Genomic DNA, 17,960 nt, shown 5'->3' on the forward strand with positions numbered 1-17,960 from the left:
CAAGAACATGATTTTCCATGACATACGGATGGGTGTGATCCGTGTATGGCTGCATTTTTAATGAGGTGGGACAGAGGTTAGTTACCTTCAGTCTAAATGCCTCCAATAGAGGCGACACAAAGGCAAGTCACTGATCTCACCAAAAGTGACATATATGGACCCGACTGGGTGTTGGGAGGGGTATGAAATAATGAGGAAAAACTGCAAGAATTTGCCGCTGATTTGAGGCTGATTTATTGGTAACCGTGACTCACAGCAGTAGATACAGTGATGGTCGGGTGGGTGGGGGCAGGTGGGGACAGGGGGGGGATTGGGTTAGATCTTGTTGAAAGCAGCAACATCCACGCTCTGGACCTGAAAGCAGGAAACGTCAGGTCATCGATGAGCCTGGTTGTCATGACAACACCATTCGGCAGGACTAACGACTACAGATAACCAAGGTCATTTCTGAAGTCAGGGTGTTTAGATACCTCTGCAGCACCAAAGACAAGGTAATGGGTCTGGCTTGGAGGGTCACCTTTAGAAGGGACTGCAGAGATGTCTGCTAATGACCAAATCTAAAAGGTTCAGGAAGCCCAGACATCTGCCGTCCTGCTGGCGGTGAAAGGCGGCGTGCTGCACTCACGTAGTCCTCGAATTTGGTGATCTCCTCCTCCAGCATGTCGGTGCCGACCTTGTCGTCCTCCACCACACACTGGATCTGCAGCTTCTTGATGCCGTAGCCCACTGGCACCAGCTTGGAGGTCCCCCACACGAGGCCGTCGGCCTGCACCGAGCGCACGCACTCCTCCAGCTTGGCCATGTCGGTCTCGTCGTCCCACTAGGGGGCGACAGAGCCGGGATGCCGCCTCAATTCACATACAATTCAAAAGTCTCAAAAACAAATGCATCCGCTAAAGGGGTTTAATGTAATAAAAAGGTCTGGTGCAAAGATACCTGGTGGGAGGTGGGGGGGCGTATTACTCACGGGCTTAACGTCCAGCAAGATGGAGGATTTGGCGATGATGGCGGGCTTCTTGGCCTTCCGCTCAGTGTACTCCTTGACTCGCTGCTCACGGATGCGCTCTGCCTCCGCGTCTTCCTCCTCGTCACTGCCAAACAGGTCGAGGTCGTCGTCGTCCTCTTCCACTGGGGCCCGTTCTTTGGGCTGCTGGACAGGGGCAGCCTGAGGTTCAGGGCAAGGAATAGGGATGGACACATGTCTGTGAGCAGAAGGTGCGGGTGAGTTTACTGACCTGTCAATCATTTACTTAGACCGATCAAAAGCAGTAAAGTGAAACCTTCCCACTCTAATAATCTGAAGTCAACCGAAACCTCATTTCTTACCTGACCATCAGCTTAAAAACAGTTTGATCAAAGAGCCCATATGTTCGCTTCTCAATGGACCTGGCCTTGCATGTACCAGGCCCGTCAGCATCAGATGTCATATTGATTGAGGGATCAAAGGGTTTAATTTAACAGGACTGACACTGATCCCTGTTGCCTTACTGAATTAACAGAACAGACATTAACTAACTATACCTGGTAGGTGGTGTAATCGAGTTGACTCCATGCAAGCAGATAGGGCTATATTTAGGGCAAAACCTACATTACTTATAAAAGTGTGTAATTATGAAAGATTACTAAAAAGCTGATGGTAAAAATTGAAAGTAGTCTCCTTACTGCCAAGTTTACAACTCTAAGGATCTTCACAAAAAAAATAAAATAAATAAAAACAAAACCTCTGGTATAACCTTTAGAAAAACATCCTGCAAAGTACCGACTGGAACCTAGCAGGTATAAACCAGGTGCTACTTTAACAGGTACCAAGGAGAGAAGGGTCACACCTTAGCACAAGGAGCCACTGTAGCTGCAGAAGCAGGAACCTTCTCCAGGACAGCCACCCTGGCCTCCAGCTTGGAAAGAGCTGAGCGCAAGTCCTTCACCACTGGGAGGAAATCAGGAGAAGATGAGGACGACCACATGCACAACACACCCCAGGACAGCCCAAAAAATATCATCCTTTCAGCCCACCCAAACACACACCTTTGTGCAGACTCTGGTTCTCCAGTTCCAAGTCCTTCATGCGTGTGACGAGTTCTCCATGGTCCCCGGTACCAGGTGCTGTGCTCTGGAGACAGGTTCAAAGGTCAAAGGTCAGGGGACAGAGGTCTGGAATAACCTGGCTGGACTGGATCCTTTAAAAACACCAACCAGTGGAACAGACATATAGTTGTTATTCTTCAAAACAAAAACCAGCCTATTAACTCCAGGTCAGGAGGCCACAAGATCATCTCTCACTTCAACTAAGGCTGCAACAAACTCCTTTAAGTCCAAGGAATTACACCTTAATATCAGAATACCTTCTAAATGTACCTGGCAAGAATTGGGCTATATTAGCATATCAAGATATTCCTGTTCTCCTGGCTATTATGGAAAACACAGAAGTTGGCCATCACTATGGCAAGCTATCTGAACAGACAAAATCTGCAAGGGGATTGGGCTAATTCTTAGCACCCTGCGTGGCAGACATGGCTGCTTGAGAAGAAGTTTCCTAAGCCCAGCCGCACAGGCAACGGCTACCAAAAGCCAGCTGGGCTTGTAGTCGAGTCAAACCTCAACTTAGTCAAAGGCTAAGCTGATGGACATCAACTGGAGAGAGAATCAGCCACCTGCAAGCACAGACCAATGAGCAAGTCTCTTGTATGACTAGGGTCATAAGACTAAAAGCACAAAACAAAGGGATTGTGGGTAAAGCAAGCAGGCAGGAAGGAGTGAGCTTTAGGCTGCACAGAGACCAGGTCTGAGGGAATGAAGAGGGCGGGGTTCTGGGGGGGGTAACTTACAGGCTGTGCTTGGCGATGCTTAGGGGGGCAGGATGAGCCTTTCCCAGAATGCAGTGTAGTCTTCAGCTGGCGTTTGCAAAGGGCAGGTGGGGAAGATGAGAGAAAGGAAGTCGCGTGAAGCCAAAACAGTGCGGAGAAGAGAGAGGAAGATGTGGAGTAACATGACCAAAAATGGGAGATAATCATAATGCAGACCACTCAGGATGGGATGACATGATGCCATGCGATGGCATGCGGATTCAGCATGCAGGGTCATGCAAAACAAAGACGCGCACACAGTGGGAGAGGGGCGGGGGGAGATCATTGTCCACAGAAACAGCGGGAGGATGGTATCTTTCAGCATCCCAACACCAACCACAGCACAGCAGCACCAAAATAACCACCGCGGTTTAAAGCAACAAAACCACGCAGTTCTCCGGTTACAGGATCACTAGTCGACGGCCCTGACAGGAATCGCATCACCGCGCATCACGGGCACCCAGTCAGTGTCCTGCGAAGCGACCTGGCAGACCGTACAGAGTTCTCCAAAAATGAAGCACAGTAACACCACGAAAGAAGCTTCACCACCAGGACGAGACACAGGGACAACGCGCGACTCCCAGCAGTACCGTCTAAATAATATGTACAGCTGTCATGTTAGGCAGAAGCCCTTCGCAAACAATCAAGGTCGATGTGTTTCCAAGTATTTAAACTACATTTGCATGCAATACCTTGTGCGAAGGTCATTTTTTTTTTAAACGCGTTGGTGCACGAACAGGAATTTATTCAAGCTTTCTTCAAGGGATAAAGATGCTCGGATCCACATGTTGATTTCAGCGGGTTTTGCTTAGAGCTGCAGTTTCGTTCTATTGGCCTTTTAGGACCTTAGAGTAACTAATCACGATAGCAATGAATGGAAATGCTGGAGTTGACCCTTTTTTTTTATTAAACAGATCCTTCAGTGACAAGCGAGTAAAAGCGTGGTACCTGAAAAGCAAGGACAGCCAGCACCCAGCACGCCTGGAGCAGTTGGGGCTAAGGTCTTGCAAGGCCCCAAGAAAATGATTTCTCGACCAGTCATGGGATACAAACTCACAACCTTCCAGACGTGGGTACAATTCCTTAACTGACGGGGCTACACAGCACCCAGGTGTGAGCATCTGATTCAAGGTGAGAGCCTTGAGGTTAAAAGTTCAGGAAAGTGAAACAGCGATGGATGACTGAGAATGTGGGCATCGTGACCTGGTGATCCTCTGAAGAACAAGGGAATGCAAAGTGCAGAAAGGGGTCCATCAAGCAGGGTCACACACTTCTCTCCACACTTCATCTTCTCTCATGTCCCAAACAAAACCGAGTCAAGCAGAGACCAACGAGCCTCACTTCCTTTAGAAAGCAGGTCCTACAAGCTTCGCGTGCATCACCAGAGAGAACGTGTGATAGGCCGAGGAATCTCATGGGTGGGGAGTAACAGGCAATAACACGTGATTGGCTGCTGCAGATGGGTGGGCGAGGCGTTAGAACGTGTACGCATGCAGTCAGAAGGTATCGACACAGTGAGTGTTAACAGTGAGGGCCATTGGTGTGAAGGACGTGGAAGAGGGGGGGGGGAGGCGTCCCATAATTTTGTAACCGACTTCGGCATCCTGACGAATCCCCAAGTGTCCCGGACAGCCAAGGTGTCTCTGCGACGGGTCAGAGTGGGCGGGGGGATGACCCGCCATTCTGATGTGGCCTCAAAGACATGGGGGCCCGTTAGGAAGCTCAGAATGAGTAAGATCAGGATACCAGTGATGTACTGGAACAGGGCTGGAGAGGGTGAAGGGGCAACAGAACGCAGCTCAAACAAAGGGCATGAAAGTCAACAAAAACACAGCCTTTAAATTCAGCCAAGAAGCAAAAAGGCTCGGGGGGGGGGGGGGGGGGGGAACTGAAATCGATAAACGCAAGGAAATCGTTCTAAAATGAGCGCCAAATGAAATCAGAGCACCAAAATGATTTGTATGAACACAAAAAGCTCGATTTGGTTGGGAAAAGCGGGAAAGGCGAACCTCGATTGATTCTTGGATTATTCATCTCGGATAAGAAAGCCCAGGCTACAGAATTATGGGACAAGAGAAGGTGAACAGGGAGCAGGGAATGATCCGGATGTGGAGCACACACGAAACCACCAGCCCTCCCTCCGGATGAACGAAAAGGCGAGGATGGAAGGGAGGAGGGCACTGCTAGATAAAGACACCCCCACCAGGAGCCTGCTGGGGCAGGCGGTGGGGGGGGGGGGTACTGGAGAGTACAGTACTCACTCCGGCGAGGGATTTCTGGATATTCTCACGCGCCCGGGCAATGTCCTGTAGGATGGTGTTAGCTCCAGTATCCTGTAGGGGCACAGGGGGGCAGAGACAGGCAGGTCAACACCGGCGCCACAAGCGGGGCGTAAGGAAAAAGCTGGAATGGGGGCTAAGCGCAGCCGCCCCCGACCCAAAGGCTGAGGCGCTGCACGCTGACGGAGGGGGGGGGGGGGGGGGGGAGTAACAGGCAGAACAAGGCACGGCTTCCCTCCTGGGAAATTTAAAACATTAAAAATGGCAACCGAAACTTCCTTTATTCAGCGAAACCCATGCGTCCTCCTCCAGATTCAGGTGAAGGGTGTTTAAAGACTTTTAGGTTAAATGAGTGCCGTTCAGATATTCCTAAAAACAACCAGCATGTCCCAGAAGAGAAGACAGAATAAAAAAATAAAAAAAACCACCCTGGGTAATCGGATATCGTATTTAATTTGAGTCAGGGGGTGGGGGGGGGGGTCCATCGAGCTCCAAGTTGATTCAGCTGCATATCAAATAACAGCATAAACAAAAAAATAATTTATGCACATCTCCAACACGTACATTAGCATCTGTCTCAAGCCAAATCTCGGGGGAGGGAAATGACAGGATACCTTATACACTCTTGGGAAAAACACTTAAAATGCTTAAAAATGGCGGGTCGTGTAACACTGAACGTCAGAGCCCGGCTCAGGCTGGCAGCCACAGTAAACCCTAAGGCACGGCGAGGTGTGGCCCGGCGTTTGGTCTGTCAGCGTGTCGATCGCTCAAGGGCTGCATGCGCCTCTAACGTCCACTCCGTCCCACCCCGCTCCAAACACTTCGTCTCCACCACCGGGCTGCTCAGACAGACTAAAAATAACCCGAAACATGAGAAGTGCTTTCATCGAGACTGACGCAAAACGCAGCCCCACCAGTCTCCCCAAAGCGGGGACGTGACCGGCCGTGACGGACCCACAGTTCGCAGCCTGTAACCCTTCCTGACGGAACAAGAACCCCGGCGACCTACAGACGCCGGGGGCACCCGGGAAGCAGACACGCAGCGACCATCTTCTTGACGAGGGGAAGTGTAGGATACGCAACTCTCCCCCCCAACTCCTTAATAAGGAGAATACAAAACATTTCTGTGTTTAACTACATGCTGAGTAACCTCCTGACCAGAAAGATGCAGTGATTTCTTTGCAGAGGTTACGCAGGTTACTACAATGCTTAAAATCCAATCTGTTCAGCCATAAAGAAAAAGGAAAACCAAGACCGGTTACCCTTATATTCTGTTTTAAAACACGGGGCCCACAGTCACCAAAAAAAAAAAAAAATCAATTCAATTCAGTGGTGAGTAGAAAAATCAGCTCACTAATAAAGGAGGATTAATGAGCTGTAAAGACAGGCTGTTACATTTCCAGAGCAGGAAAGTCAGGCAGTCGGACAGCAGACACAGGAGGTCCCTGGGTCCTACAGTCCCCACCCTGAATACCTGTTAGGGCAGACAGCCACATCGTACTGGGAATGGGCCACGCGAGGGGGTTACCTGTGCCTGAAGTGCCGGGCCGTTGACCCCCTCATAGAAACGCCGCTCGGCCTCGTCATACTGGGTCTTCTCGAACCAGATCTTCTCCTGGGACAGGTACTGCACGGCGGTCATTGTGCTGAGGGGAGACAGGAAGGAGAGGAGTCACATGAGGGTAGCGAAGCACTCTCATTGGTTACAGGCCACCAGACGGGGTGGGGATGGGGCAGACAAGCTGTCGGTCAGCGAGCAGCCTAACAGCTACAAGCCCTGGCAGGATGTGGGTCAGGCTCCCTGTCTAGCCTCAAGAAATCGGGCGGGATTCCAAAGCCTCCGCAAGGACACTGGGAGCTACATCATAGACACAAACTGTTAGCTAGACCACGCCAGGGGCGAGGGTCCGGAAGAGGGGCCCGTCATCTGCTCCGAAAACAATGCAGCTACCGGGTGAAATGTCTCCCGGTCTGCAAATAGAGGCCTGACCTCTAAACCAAACAGCCCCGCAGCAACAAGAAACCGAGTCAAAAAAGCCTTAAGTACAAACGCTTCAAAAAAGACTACGAAACTGGATGAATAAAACCATGACATAGCCTGAGAGCTGCCTCATATGGAACATTTAGACGGTTTTGTTTAAAGTAACACATGCTGCAGGACACACACAAACACACACACACAAAAGTATGCACACAAATATTAAAAAAAAAAACTAATAGGCCTATGATGCAAGCCGACCGTCCTCCTTGTGAAGACGGGCCATACTTGTCCCTCCGGGGGGTGCCGTCTTCCTCGCGTCCTAGCCCATTTTGGTCTTTTGTCACCTTGGCTGGCCTGCCAGAGTCCTTGGCTCCTGCGGGCTTGCCCCCACCCTGGGCCACCACAGCAGGCTGGCCATACAGCCGCTGGTAATAGGCGGACTCTGCTTGGTCGTAGCGAGGCTTCTCCACCCACACGCCCCCGACCAGCTCGGCGGGAAAACGGGGCAGCCCGTTCACAGACTCTTGCTGGACCATAGGGGAAGGGGTAGCTGGGGTGGGGGCCTGGGTGAGATAGCCCTCGTCTGGGGTAGGCTGAGAGGAAAGGCTGCGTCCGGGGGGGAGGGGGAGGGACCCTGGAGCAGCACGGGGGAGGGCCTGCTCCATGTAACTGCGCTCAGCTGAGTCGAAGGATGGCTTGTTCACCCACACTGCCTGCACCATGTGGTGGCAGGCCACCTGGTCAGCATGGTGACAGTCAGCAGACTGCTCGGACACGGCTGGGGCAACAGCTGGAGGACTGCGCGAGGTCTCCCGGCACGACGGTGCCAGTGGAGGGGACCCATCCGGGGCGGAAGCCTGGCTGACCAGCCACCGCTGGTAGGAACTCTCGGCCTGCTCATAGGCGCTGCGGCCGAACCACACTGTATCCGCCTGGAGCCCGAGCAGCATTGCGCTGGGCCCGGGGGACCGGCTTTCGCTGGGGGAGACATGTTGCCCGTCCCCTCGCCCGCCAAGACGCCCTTCCGCGCCAGCAGCCTTGGTCTCCGAGCGAGAGGAGCGTTTGCGGCGCCGCTGCCGCTTCCCCACGCGCCGCACATCACCGTTCACGCTGCTGCTCTCCGGTGAGGACGAAGTGCCGTTTCCCTCTCGGGGGACCACGCCAGGCCACCCCTCTGCAGGTGCACAGGTGGTGCTGTCCACGTGAGCCTGATCCAGCTTGGCCTGATCCATTTCTTGATTTGAGGGGGGGGGGAGGATTTTCACTTCTTGAATCCAAAATGCAGCACAGGGAACGAAGAGAGGAACAGGTAACAGGGGCAGGCTAAAGACTTAATTTTATACTGGATGCAAAACAAAATGGGGCTGATCCCGAGACCTTCGACACTTCCCAGTGCAAAGTATTTTAACGTAGGAGGCTTATGAATCCACCTACACCCAACCCCCTTAAACTATACCTGCTACCCTGCCTACGTGACTCTGCGTTCAGAGACACAGTACCACTTAAATGTGATGGATGATCTGAGCTTAATTCAAACCACACAAATCACTAAGCCTTTAAAATCAAGGTCTTGGATCACTGCCCCACTGAAAACAGAGGCATGCAGCCGAGAATGGAAACAAACACAGGCCAAAACAAAACTACAAAATCGATGTGAAATGAAATTCATTGTGACCTCATTCTCTAAAGTCGCTGTTGAAAAACACTCAGTTGTACCCGCAAACTAAAATGTTTTTAGCCCAATCACCGGCCGTAAAGGGAAAACCTTGAGGTCTCTGTGCACAAGTATATCGGGGACGTGTCAGCCATAAGCGTTTGGCTGCTGAAAAGTGCACGATCAGTATTAACGGAACATTAAGGGCAAGCGAAAAATCAAGTCACAGATGAACATCAGCCGAGCTGCTGACGGACGCAGAATCAAACCAAACTAAATACGTGCATTTAAAGAAAAACTATGTGAAGGAGAGGAACCAGTGGGGGTGACAGAGTGGGCTGTGACTGCCGACACACACAACGTCCACCGCACGGCATGCAGCGGAACACTTGCCGCTACTCACCGGCTGGAGGTGACCGGCAGTGGGATCAAGTAACAGAAACGCTTGATGGGCTCCTTTCATCCGCGAAGCATGGGTGGATTGGCACAGTTAGGTGGGGGTGACTCCGAGCTTGAACACCATGCACTCAAAGCAGGAGCCCATTAAAACCGGCGGAACTCGGGCCGAGGAGACTCATTTTTATCGCGCATTTACAAAGTATCCTTAAGGATTTTTTGTTTCCTTGTGTCTAACATTCAAGCACTTTTGGAGGTATTCGATAGAGAAGTAAATTCGGACAAATACTCACTTTGCAAGTCCTTTGCAGCATTAAGAAAACAGAGAAACCAGTCATTATAACGGCTGGGTGATTAACACATCAGCGGCCGGTACTACAAAGCGGGGTTACTGGCTTATCGGGGTAAATTGTCGGATTTAAGGTAGTCTGGGCGAAATGTAAGCGAACGAATATGAAGTACATTTACACTGTGGTACCTTAAATCCGAAAAGTTACCCCGATAAGCCATTAACCCCGCTTCGTGGTACAGGCCACTGGTTAATTTCATACCATATAACAGAAAGTAACATTTTCAATATTTAAAATGGTAAAAAAGTCACATATTAAGTAAAAATTTCATGCTATTATGTAACAAATGCGCATACATATCTCTCTCACACACACACACACACACACACAAAACAATCACAAACATATATACACACACATTTTATATTGATATATACAGATTTTATATGCAACACAATATCCTCTTTATATATAAACAAAATACCACAAAGACAGCAAATCCCGACCACCAGAATAAACCTCGGCCAGAAATCGGCCTTTAAGCCGTGCACCGCACTCCAATGCAGCCTCAGCCAGTCACCGGCTCACCTTTAGGGTGGCGGGGGTACCGCTTCGATAGAGTAAAGCGGGCGGACATTTTAACAGCAGCCTCCCATACCCGGACAGTGATTATTAGCATTATCCAGACAGCCGTACGACCCTCAGCTCCCTACCGCTATCCTCCGACCCAGCGCTCGCCTACACCTGGCCCCTTCCTGACACGGGGAGCCCCAACACCGCCGCCGCCCCGTTAGCATCAGAGGGTCACGGCTGCATTGGCGGACACGTCTGAAAACAGCCGAGTGCGGGGCGCCAGAAACCGGAGTGACACGAGGACCAGCGCTCATTTACTCACTGTGAAATTTTATCGCTTTATTTAGGTGAGCAGGACGATCCGCGTGCGACTGTCTCGCGACGACAAGAGCGGAAAAGGGCAGGGAGTAGAGAACCGCGTCAGTATATCCACTGCTAAGCAGGGGGGGCGGCCGCGGAAATCCCTCAGAAACGCGGCCGATTGGCGGCCTTTTTAATGTGGCTGACAGATCGGAGGGTATTTAGACACCTATTAGATGGTACGTATACTACGGGATGGCTAGATTTTTGGGATATTTTTATCGCTACATTACCTTCCACTTATCAAAAATGGAACATTCTGAGTATGACGTCGGGAGATGATCATGTGAACTTGACAGGGGGCGGAGCTTCTTGGCCTTATAATCCGGGTGCTGAATAGCTCAGCTCTGCCACCTCCAAACCGGTGTAGTATTTCTATGTGTATTAAGGTCAGTGTAAATTTAAATTTGATTATGAATGCGAAATAAATGTGAGAGGAACACCTGCCAGTTACTTCATACACTTAATCTCATTATGCAATTAATTTTTAACGGCTTCTTCTCTATAATCAGTTTTCCTACTCTTTTTACGTACCTGTACCATAAACTGAACGTGTCCAAATTAATTGTGCGGGTGCAATATTGTTAATGTTCTGTGATGTTATAAAATACACGCGTTAAATATTCCTTAGAAGGTGCACAAACACGTTTCATGAGAGGACATACTACATATATCATGTGACATGATTATTATGTGGTAAGAATGCAGTCTATTAAATGGCTATGAAATTTTATGTGGTAGGTACGATGCGATATAAAATTGTACACTAGGGGTCATTATCGGGATAATATACCCCACCGTTCACATCGGAGCATCCAATATATTAAGCACCACAGACAAAGCAATGCATTTCTATAGTTTATTAAACAATGTCCTGTTTCCTCACCCAAGTTATTATCTCTAAGAGCGTGTGACACTTGAAATGATGCGGGCAGTACCATGACTATTAGTTTGACTGATATTTAGCCAGTATGAAAATGAAACCCTCTGCAGAATATCAGCAGCAACGGTGTAACAGTTTTAAAAGAACAGTAATAACAATAAAAAATATGAAACATACATCTGAAAAACATTCAAAATGTAAAATTAATTAACAGCAACAGCGTTTTAATCCTTTTTTTTATCCAGTTCATAGTTCACCTGTAGTAAAAGAACTACATTTACCACTTTGCCAAGCATCCCTCATTGGAGCAATGCAGGACGCTAAATCCAGCCAATGCAGGTTAGAATTATATTAGTCTGCATACATATGAACAGACGCTCATATAACAGCACTGTCAAATTTGATAATGCTCTCTCTCTAATGACCATTCAGCTTACTCAATCCTGATTGGCTCACGCCTGACTCAAATCAACCAATGGTCAGTGATGTGATTACTCAGAATCTGATTCAATCTGACTTAATCTCAGAGGATTGCCACGTTGGACATGGACAGCAGCAAGACAGTAACCTCCTGACATTGGGCTCTCTCTCCATCCCAGAGGAGAGCTCTGGGTAACGGGAGCCGCCTTCATGCCCATTTTCTCACCCAAATGCACCAAAGTTGTCGCATAACTAACTGCAATCCCATTCTTTAATGATGTACTATCATGTTCATCTGATTGGCTGTCACCAAATATTCTGAGCAGGCTGCAGATGATCTCCGTATGAGAGTTTACAACCCTGCCAGGACGCCTGTATGGGGACAGTCCACCTTCATGGCTGATAGTTGAAGGCACGACCCTTGAAAGAGCCTCAGAACGGATCAAACATTTCCCTCCGGCTTGGGGGTCAGCCACTTGCCAGCAGTAACCGGAGACCTGCCCTCGAAGGCCCCACGCCTCTGACGGTACCCCGACCTTCACTATAATCTCTGGGCTCATGCCCTGAAGATGTTCAGAATCACGATACGCAACATAAGTTCACCCTCCGCTCTCGCAAAGAGCTGTTAATGTATAAGAATCCTCATTCTCACATACTGTCACTCCTTACACATTAAAAAAAAAAACATTTAAAAATCCAATTTAAATAAATACAAATAAATTAAATAAAACAGGTTAAAGACATAAATTCTGTTAGCGTAACAGATAACAAGCAATCAGTGTGTCACCTGGACTGATTTCACATGGCTGTGTGTGTGGGGGGGGGGGGGTTCACAGAGTGTTCCACTGGCGGTTACAGGGTCTTCCTCATGAGGGAGACAGAGTCAGTGTGGTTTATTCCTGACTGTGCCGGAGATGGCAGGCAGTGGGGTAAGGATACAGTCCTGTGGATGGAGAATCACTAGCAGGCTGAGCTGGAGAGGAGAGCAGCCACGTCAGGCTGGTCCACACCTCCTTTTCAATACTACTGTACATCTGAAGCTTCCGTGGTCCGGTAACCCAGGGCAACCACTCGGCCAATCAGGCTGGGAGGTTACATCGGATGCTTGTGATTGTGTTGCGGTGATTGGCACAGTGTCCTTGCTGGATATTTTCCCTGGGTTTTACGGCGACTGCGGCGAAACCACGGGAATGTTACAAAACCCAGCGGCTGAAGACCTCTGAGGGCGTGGCAGTTTCGGCTACTTCGAATGGAGATGGACGGAATGTAGTAGTGAGACAATGTAGGCTCGCTGACGTGAGGAGGATGGGGAAGGAAAAGAAATCTAGGTGGCAGACTGCAAAAAAACCAGACATCCTGATTCAAGGAGAAGTAGTAGGCAAAGAGCATTAAGAGAACAAACAAGGTATGCGAGTGGTCAGTGATGGTCTGGTTACCCACGTGACTGCAGGGTCGCGCAGTAGAAGGTGAGCTGGACAGACTTTGTCTTCGTTTGGCAATTTCTAGGAATACAGTCCTGGCTACCCTGCTGGGCAGCAAGGAAGTCCAGTGTTTTGGAAGGAAGGCCCCCGTTCCGAGGCATCTAGAAATGTGCCTGTACGTTTCCCCAATGAAATACAGCACTCTTTCTGACTCCCCATTGTGTATGTCTTTATGAGCGTGCTGCCATATGTGTGTATTCCATTCACGCACATTCCTATCAGTGGCCATGTATCCTTAACAGTGTAAACATCCGTCTGTACGTGTCTGCCGCTGATGAAGTATGTTTAGTGCAGGTGTGTTTGTGTTGGCTGGCATGCATTATTGCAGGTGACTTCCGGACTAGCGACACAGAGCACTCCCTTGTTATTAAAAATGAAGAATGAGTGTTTAATACATCCCTGTGTTCCTCACTACAATTTTCTACGTCAGTTTAGCAAATGAAAATCTGAGACTTCCTCTCAGTTTGAGTCTGGGTAAGATAAACTCTAGCCAATTTATGTAAATTATGTATATTATGAAGGAATAATTGGACAAAACCTGGCTTAAATGTATGATGTGTGAGATGTATGAATGAATATGTTTTGTCCGTGTGTGTGTTTGTGTCTGCAATGTCTGTAAAGTTGAAAAACTGTTACCTGGGTTATGTTTCGGCCATACTGTGAGTTTGTGTGTTCTTGGTGCGTTTTCCACTTCTGTGTGTCCCTTCATGTGTGTTTTGTACGTGACGATGTGTGTGGACATGTGTACATGCGAGGTATGCGTGCGTCTGTGTGAATGTGTGTGTTTGCCTGGTGTTACCCTGCGGCGCCTTGACCCTACAGGACAGCTCTCTGGAGGGCAGGTGTAGGGCGCCCCCTAGGGTCCACTGGTGACTATAGCACCCCATCCATGAAGCTAGTGTCCAGCCTTTGGATCAGCACGCGGATGAAGGACATCTCCTTGCGCGTGTTCTCAAAGATGACCCGCGGGTCGTCCGACTGGCACCGCAGGCAGTTGGGAGCCATGACCATGGCCAGGTTGCTGATGTCCATCTTGGTGATGGAAACATTGGCGGGCTGTGCGAACACCTGGGCAGAGCGAGGGGAGGGGGCAGTGACAGGGTCAGCGGAAGTAACAGAGGAAGAGGAGGGATGCGTGTGCTTTACAAAGGAAGACTGGATGAAGAAGAGACAGAAAAGGGCCACGCAGAAAAAATCGGGGAAAAAAACGCATACAGAAGCAGCTGAGGGATCAGTTTGACTAGGTACTGATAGACAGGAAGGGGAACAGGAGGTAAATACGGTAACACAATGTGGAGTTACTGGAGAGGAAGGGGAACAGGAAGTAAATACGGTAACACAATGTGGAGTTACTGGAGAGGAAGGGGAACAGGAAGTAAATACGGTAACACAATGTGGAGTTACTGGAGAGGAAGGGGAACAGGAAGTAAATACGGTAACACAATGTGGAGTTACTGGATAGGAAGGGGAACAGGAAGTAAATACGGTAACACAATGTGGAGTTACTGGACAGGTAGGGGAACAGGAAGTAAATACGGTAACACAATGTGGAGTTACTGGACAGGAAGGGGAACAGGAAGTAAATACGGTAACACAATGTGGAGTTACTGGACAGGAAGGGGAACAGGAAGTAAATACAGTAACACAATGTGGAGTTACTGGACAGGTAGGGGAACAGGAAGTAAATACGGTAACACAATGTGGAGTTACTGGACAGGTAGGGGAACAGGAAGTAAATAAGGTACAGCAAAATGGATTTACTTGACAGGAAGGGGAACAGGAAGTAAATACAGTAATGCAATATGGAGTTACTGGACAGGAAGTGGAGCCGGAAGTAAATAAGGTACAGCAAAATGGATTTACTTGACAGGAAGGGGAACAGGAAGTAAATACAGTAACGCAATATGGAGTTACTGGACAGGAATTGGAGCCGGAAGTAAATAAGGTACAGCAAAATGGATTTACTTGACAGGAAGGGGAACAGGAAGTAAATACAGTAACGCAATGTGGATTTACTAGACAGGAAGGGGAATAGGAAGTAAATAAGGTAACACAATATGGAATTGACAACCAGAAGTGTAACAGAAGGTAAATAAGGTAGTGCGAGATGAAATTCAAAGGCAGGCAGAGAGGGAGACAGATAAGAAGTGGAGCGGACCTGCAGGAAGCGGATCAGGTAGCACAGCACCATCTTGTTGATGTGGGGCAGGTTCAACACCAGGTTGACAGCAGCCTCTGCATCGTCGTAGTTTGAGATGCACTCGTCGTAGAACTCGTGGGGGATCAGGGGCTCCTCCAGCTCACGGTACCACAGTTTCAGCAGGGAGGCTGAATGGGAGGGTAGACGTGTAACTGACACCATCTTAGTGTAGGGAACCGGCACACGGTATTAGCTGATCTGATCAGGACAGAATACCCCAGCTGCACGCCTGAGCATGCGTGGGGCTCCACCTTGGTCAGAAACGGGATGGCAGCCAGCGGACTCTCCTCAAACAAACCCAGCTTACGTAGGAAGAAGATGTCGAGAAGATGGTGAGGAATAGGTGGAAAACCAAAATGATGGAACGGTGAGCCTGCTTCTGTCCTGAGGTTGTAGAAAATGTGAGCTGTGCAGATGGTGACCTTATGAATTGATTTTTATAACAGATGCTGATTCTGTTAAGCTCTAGTTGGGAGCCTATTGGCCAGATCCTCAAAAACTCCGGCCCACAACACTGAGCCCGTTGAACCCTGGGCCCTCAATGGCCCATATGATAGAAAGCAGGGATGGGCGGCAATACCTGGAACATGGGGGTCCTCGAGTCCTGTGGGGACCCTCCACTGGTCCACCTGAAGTTTCAGAGCGTTGACCTCATCTATGTCTCCAGGAACTCTGTGACGCAACACGGGACGGCCAAACAGCCTCAGTTAGCCGTTGATGAACACATGCTGATCCCCCTTCCCCTGCCTCTGTTTCTGCCCATCTTCACTCTTCATTTTCCCTCATTCTTTACAGTCTTACTCAGTCCTTTATTCTCCATCCTTTCTTTCTTTCTTTCTCTCTCTCTCTCTCTCTCTCTCTCTCTCTCTCTCTCTCTCTCTCTCTCTCTCTCTCTCTCTCTCTTTCTTTCTTTCTTTCTTTCTTTCTTTCTTCTCCCTGCCCTTTCCCTAATGCCTGCCCCACCAGGATGGCTTCTACCCTTGACATCCCTAGCAGAAACCAGCCCAAACCAGCCCAGACAGTCACCTGAAGATGCCCTCGGTTTGGTCCCCGTTGAGCACCAGAACCTCCTCAGAGAGGCGTGTCTGCACCCAGGGCAGCTGCCGGTCGGGGTAGAGCTCCCTCTGTAGAGCCATGACCTCCGCCAGCGTGCTGCCGAACATGGAGGGGCTGAAGATGGCGACGCGGGCATAAATGATCTCCTCCAAGCTGGGCTTCTGTAGGCCCTGCAATGCGCATGGGGGCGAGGGGGACAGACACTGCATTAAAAGAGATGTGGAAGCACTGCACAGTAAAGTAGGAGCGGTGCACAATGAAGTAGGAGCACTGCACAATGAAGTGTGAGCACTGCGTAATGAAGTAATAGCATCACATACTGAAGTGTGAGGACTGCAAGGTGAAGTATGAGAACTGTACAGGGAAGTATGACAACTGCACAGTGAAGTAAGGGCACTGCACAGTGAGGTAAAACACTGCGCAGAAAAGTGCACAGTAGTAGTGTAGCATCCCATCTCAGAGGTCATCTCCAGTTAGCAAAAGGAGACAAACTGCCCTCGTTACACTGCCAAGGTGCAGTGGGTGCCAGTCTTGCTGGGACAGGCCCGTTGGCGGGAGCACAGACTGGCACTGCGGCGGGCTGCTGGCCGTCTGCCCCATGTATGACCACACACACATGCATGCGGGCAAAGGCAGACTGAAAGAGACACAGGGGTCTTTACGCAGGCTGTTACACACATGAAAGCACACACACACACACACACACACACACACACACACACACACACACACACACTGACGTGCTGTAAACAGAGTTGCGGTGTGGCAGAGAAAACAAATCATGCCCTATCAGAGAGAGGCATCAGCCGGAAGCTGCACTCTGACTGGCAGCTTGGAGTCTGAGGCGGGACTAAACCACCGCCTGCCGGGAAAAATTAAAATTAGAACAGAGGAGAGCCAGAGTGAGCTGAAGAGTGGGAAGACATGAGGAGGACAAGGCGAGGAAAACAAACCTACGTGTGGATTGTTAAACACGTAACCTCAAACAGAAACAGAAACCTGACCTACACTGGCTCGGCTAAGATCACCCCCCCCCACACGGCTTCCTGCCACCCGTTCTCATGGTAGTGATGCGATGTGATAGGCCTTCCCGCGACGCAGACAAATAGCCTGCTCACTATAATCAATCACAATCAAAAAGTGGTCACTGACGCCAAGGGAAAAGCCTGGCGCCAAGTAACTCACACTCACGGTGCATCCAGTCCCAACACGACCCCATAAATCAAACCTTCCCCCCCCTGACCCCTGGCCACCTAATTCTCACTCTGTTTTAAAACGGTGCATGTCTGTGTGGAACAGGTCTCAGGGAGACAGTGAGGAACCTAATTTGTGAGCACGTGCGTGTCATCCAGAGAACGCTTACCCAGAATCCCATGCGTTACCGTGCGACAATGTGAGGCAGGTATGGAAACTCACCTTGCTGAATGTGTCGCCCTCCATCACCTCCACACCTACAAACCTGCTCTGCTCAGCACATCCTGAGGTGACCTACATATCATAACTCCTCGTCTCGCCCCACAGCTACCCAGAATGCCTTACTGTGA

The 17,960-nt window shown here is 49.6% G+C and overlaps 3 protein-coding genes across 8 annotated transcripts in view; all 3 read right to left on the minus strand.

Annotated features, from left to right (window-relative positions):
• Positions 1–210: 210 nt before the first annotated feature.
• Positions 211–10,494, minus strand: LOC125740646 (elongation factor 1-delta-like). 4 transcript variants are annotated; one of them, XM_049012098.1, is made up of 9 exons: positions 10,339–10,494; positions 6,651–6,768; positions 5,105–5,176; positions 2,826–2,891; positions 2,026–2,110; positions 1,827–1,927; positions 968–1,165; positions 626–820; positions 211–354 (listed from the first exon to the last, which is right to left on the minus strand). In XM_049012098.1, exons 2-9 carry the CDS (start codon positions 6,762–6,764, stop codon positions 316–318), a joined length of 870 nt encoding a protein of 289 aa, XP_048868055.1. In that variant the 5' UTR covers positions 6,765–6,768; positions 10,339–10,494; the 3' UTR covers positions 211–315. The 4 variants fall into 4 exon arrangements, with proteins under 4 accessions (XP_048868055.1, XP_048868057.1, XP_048868056.1 ...); XM_049012100.1 differs by lacking the exon at positions 5,105–5,176; XM_049012099.1 differs by lacking the exon at positions 2,826–2,891.
• On the minus strand, positions 6,780–10,329 carry LOC125740644 (uncharacterized). Of its 3 annotated transcripts, none has more exons than XM_049012094.1 (3): positions 10,157–10,329; positions 9,161–9,213; positions 6,780–8,370 (listed from the first exon to the last, which is right to left on the minus strand). In XM_049012094.1, the coding sequence occupies exon 3, from the start codon at positions 8,333–8,335 to the stop codon at positions 7,187–7,189; it is 1,149 nt and encodes a 382-aa protein (XP_048868051.1). In that variant the 5' UTR covers positions 8,336–8,370; positions 9,161–9,213; positions 10,157–10,329; the 3' UTR covers positions 6,780–7,186. The 3 variants fall into 3 exon arrangements, with proteins under 3 accessions (XP_048868051.1, XP_048868053.1, XP_048868050.1); XM_049012096.1 differs by lacking the exon at positions 10,157–10,329 and adding an exon at positions 9,447–9,460; XM_049012093.1 differs by lacking the exon at positions 10,157–10,329 and having other exon boundaries at positions 9,161–10,150.
• Positions 10,495–11,221: 727 nt separating the features above from the next.
• LOC125740641 (rho GTPase-activating protein 39-like) overlaps positions 11,222–17,960 on the minus strand; it is a 41,659-nt gene continuing 34,920 nt past the window's right edge. Inside the window, exons 7-10 of the mRNA XM_049012081.1 lie at positions 16,387–16,586; positions 15,941–16,032; positions 15,319–15,488; positions 11,222–14,228 (exon numbers count right to left, since the gene is read on the minus strand). Coding sequence (XP_048868038.1) covers positions 14,034–14,228; positions 15,319–15,488; positions 15,941–16,032; positions 16,387–16,586 — 657 coding nt within the window. The 3' untranslated portion in view covers positions 11,222–14,033. The remainder of the gene's footprint in view (positions 14,229–15,318; positions 15,489–15,940; positions 16,033–16,386; positions 16,587–17,960) is intronic.

This window comes from Brienomyrus brachyistius, chromosome 4 (genome assembly GCF_023856365.1).
Source record: "Brienomyrus brachyistius isolate T26 chromosome 4, BBRACH_0.4, whole genome shotgun sequence".
In the NCBI taxonomy this organism is placed as follows: domain Eukaryota; kingdom Metazoa; phylum Chordata; class Actinopteri; order Osteoglossiformes; family Mormyridae; genus Brienomyrus; species Brienomyrus brachyistius.

Coding starts and splice junctions, on each gene's coding strand:
- LOC125740644 (XM_049012094.1), bottom strand. CDS start 8,335: ATGGATCAGGCCAAGCTGGATCAGGCTCACGTGGACAGCACCACCTGT.
- LOC125740646 (XM_049012098.1), bottom strand. CDS start 6,764: ATGACCGCCGTGCAGTACCTGTCCCAGGAGAAGATCTGGTTCGAGAAG. Junction 5,177..6,650: donor GCCCGGCACTTCAGGCACAG/GTAACCCCCTCG, acceptor GTGCCCCTACAG/GATACTGGAGCTAACACCAT. Junction 2,892..5,104: donor TCCAGAAATCCCTCGCCGGA/GTGAGTACTGTA, acceptor TGCAAACGCCAG/CTGAAGACTACACTGCATTC.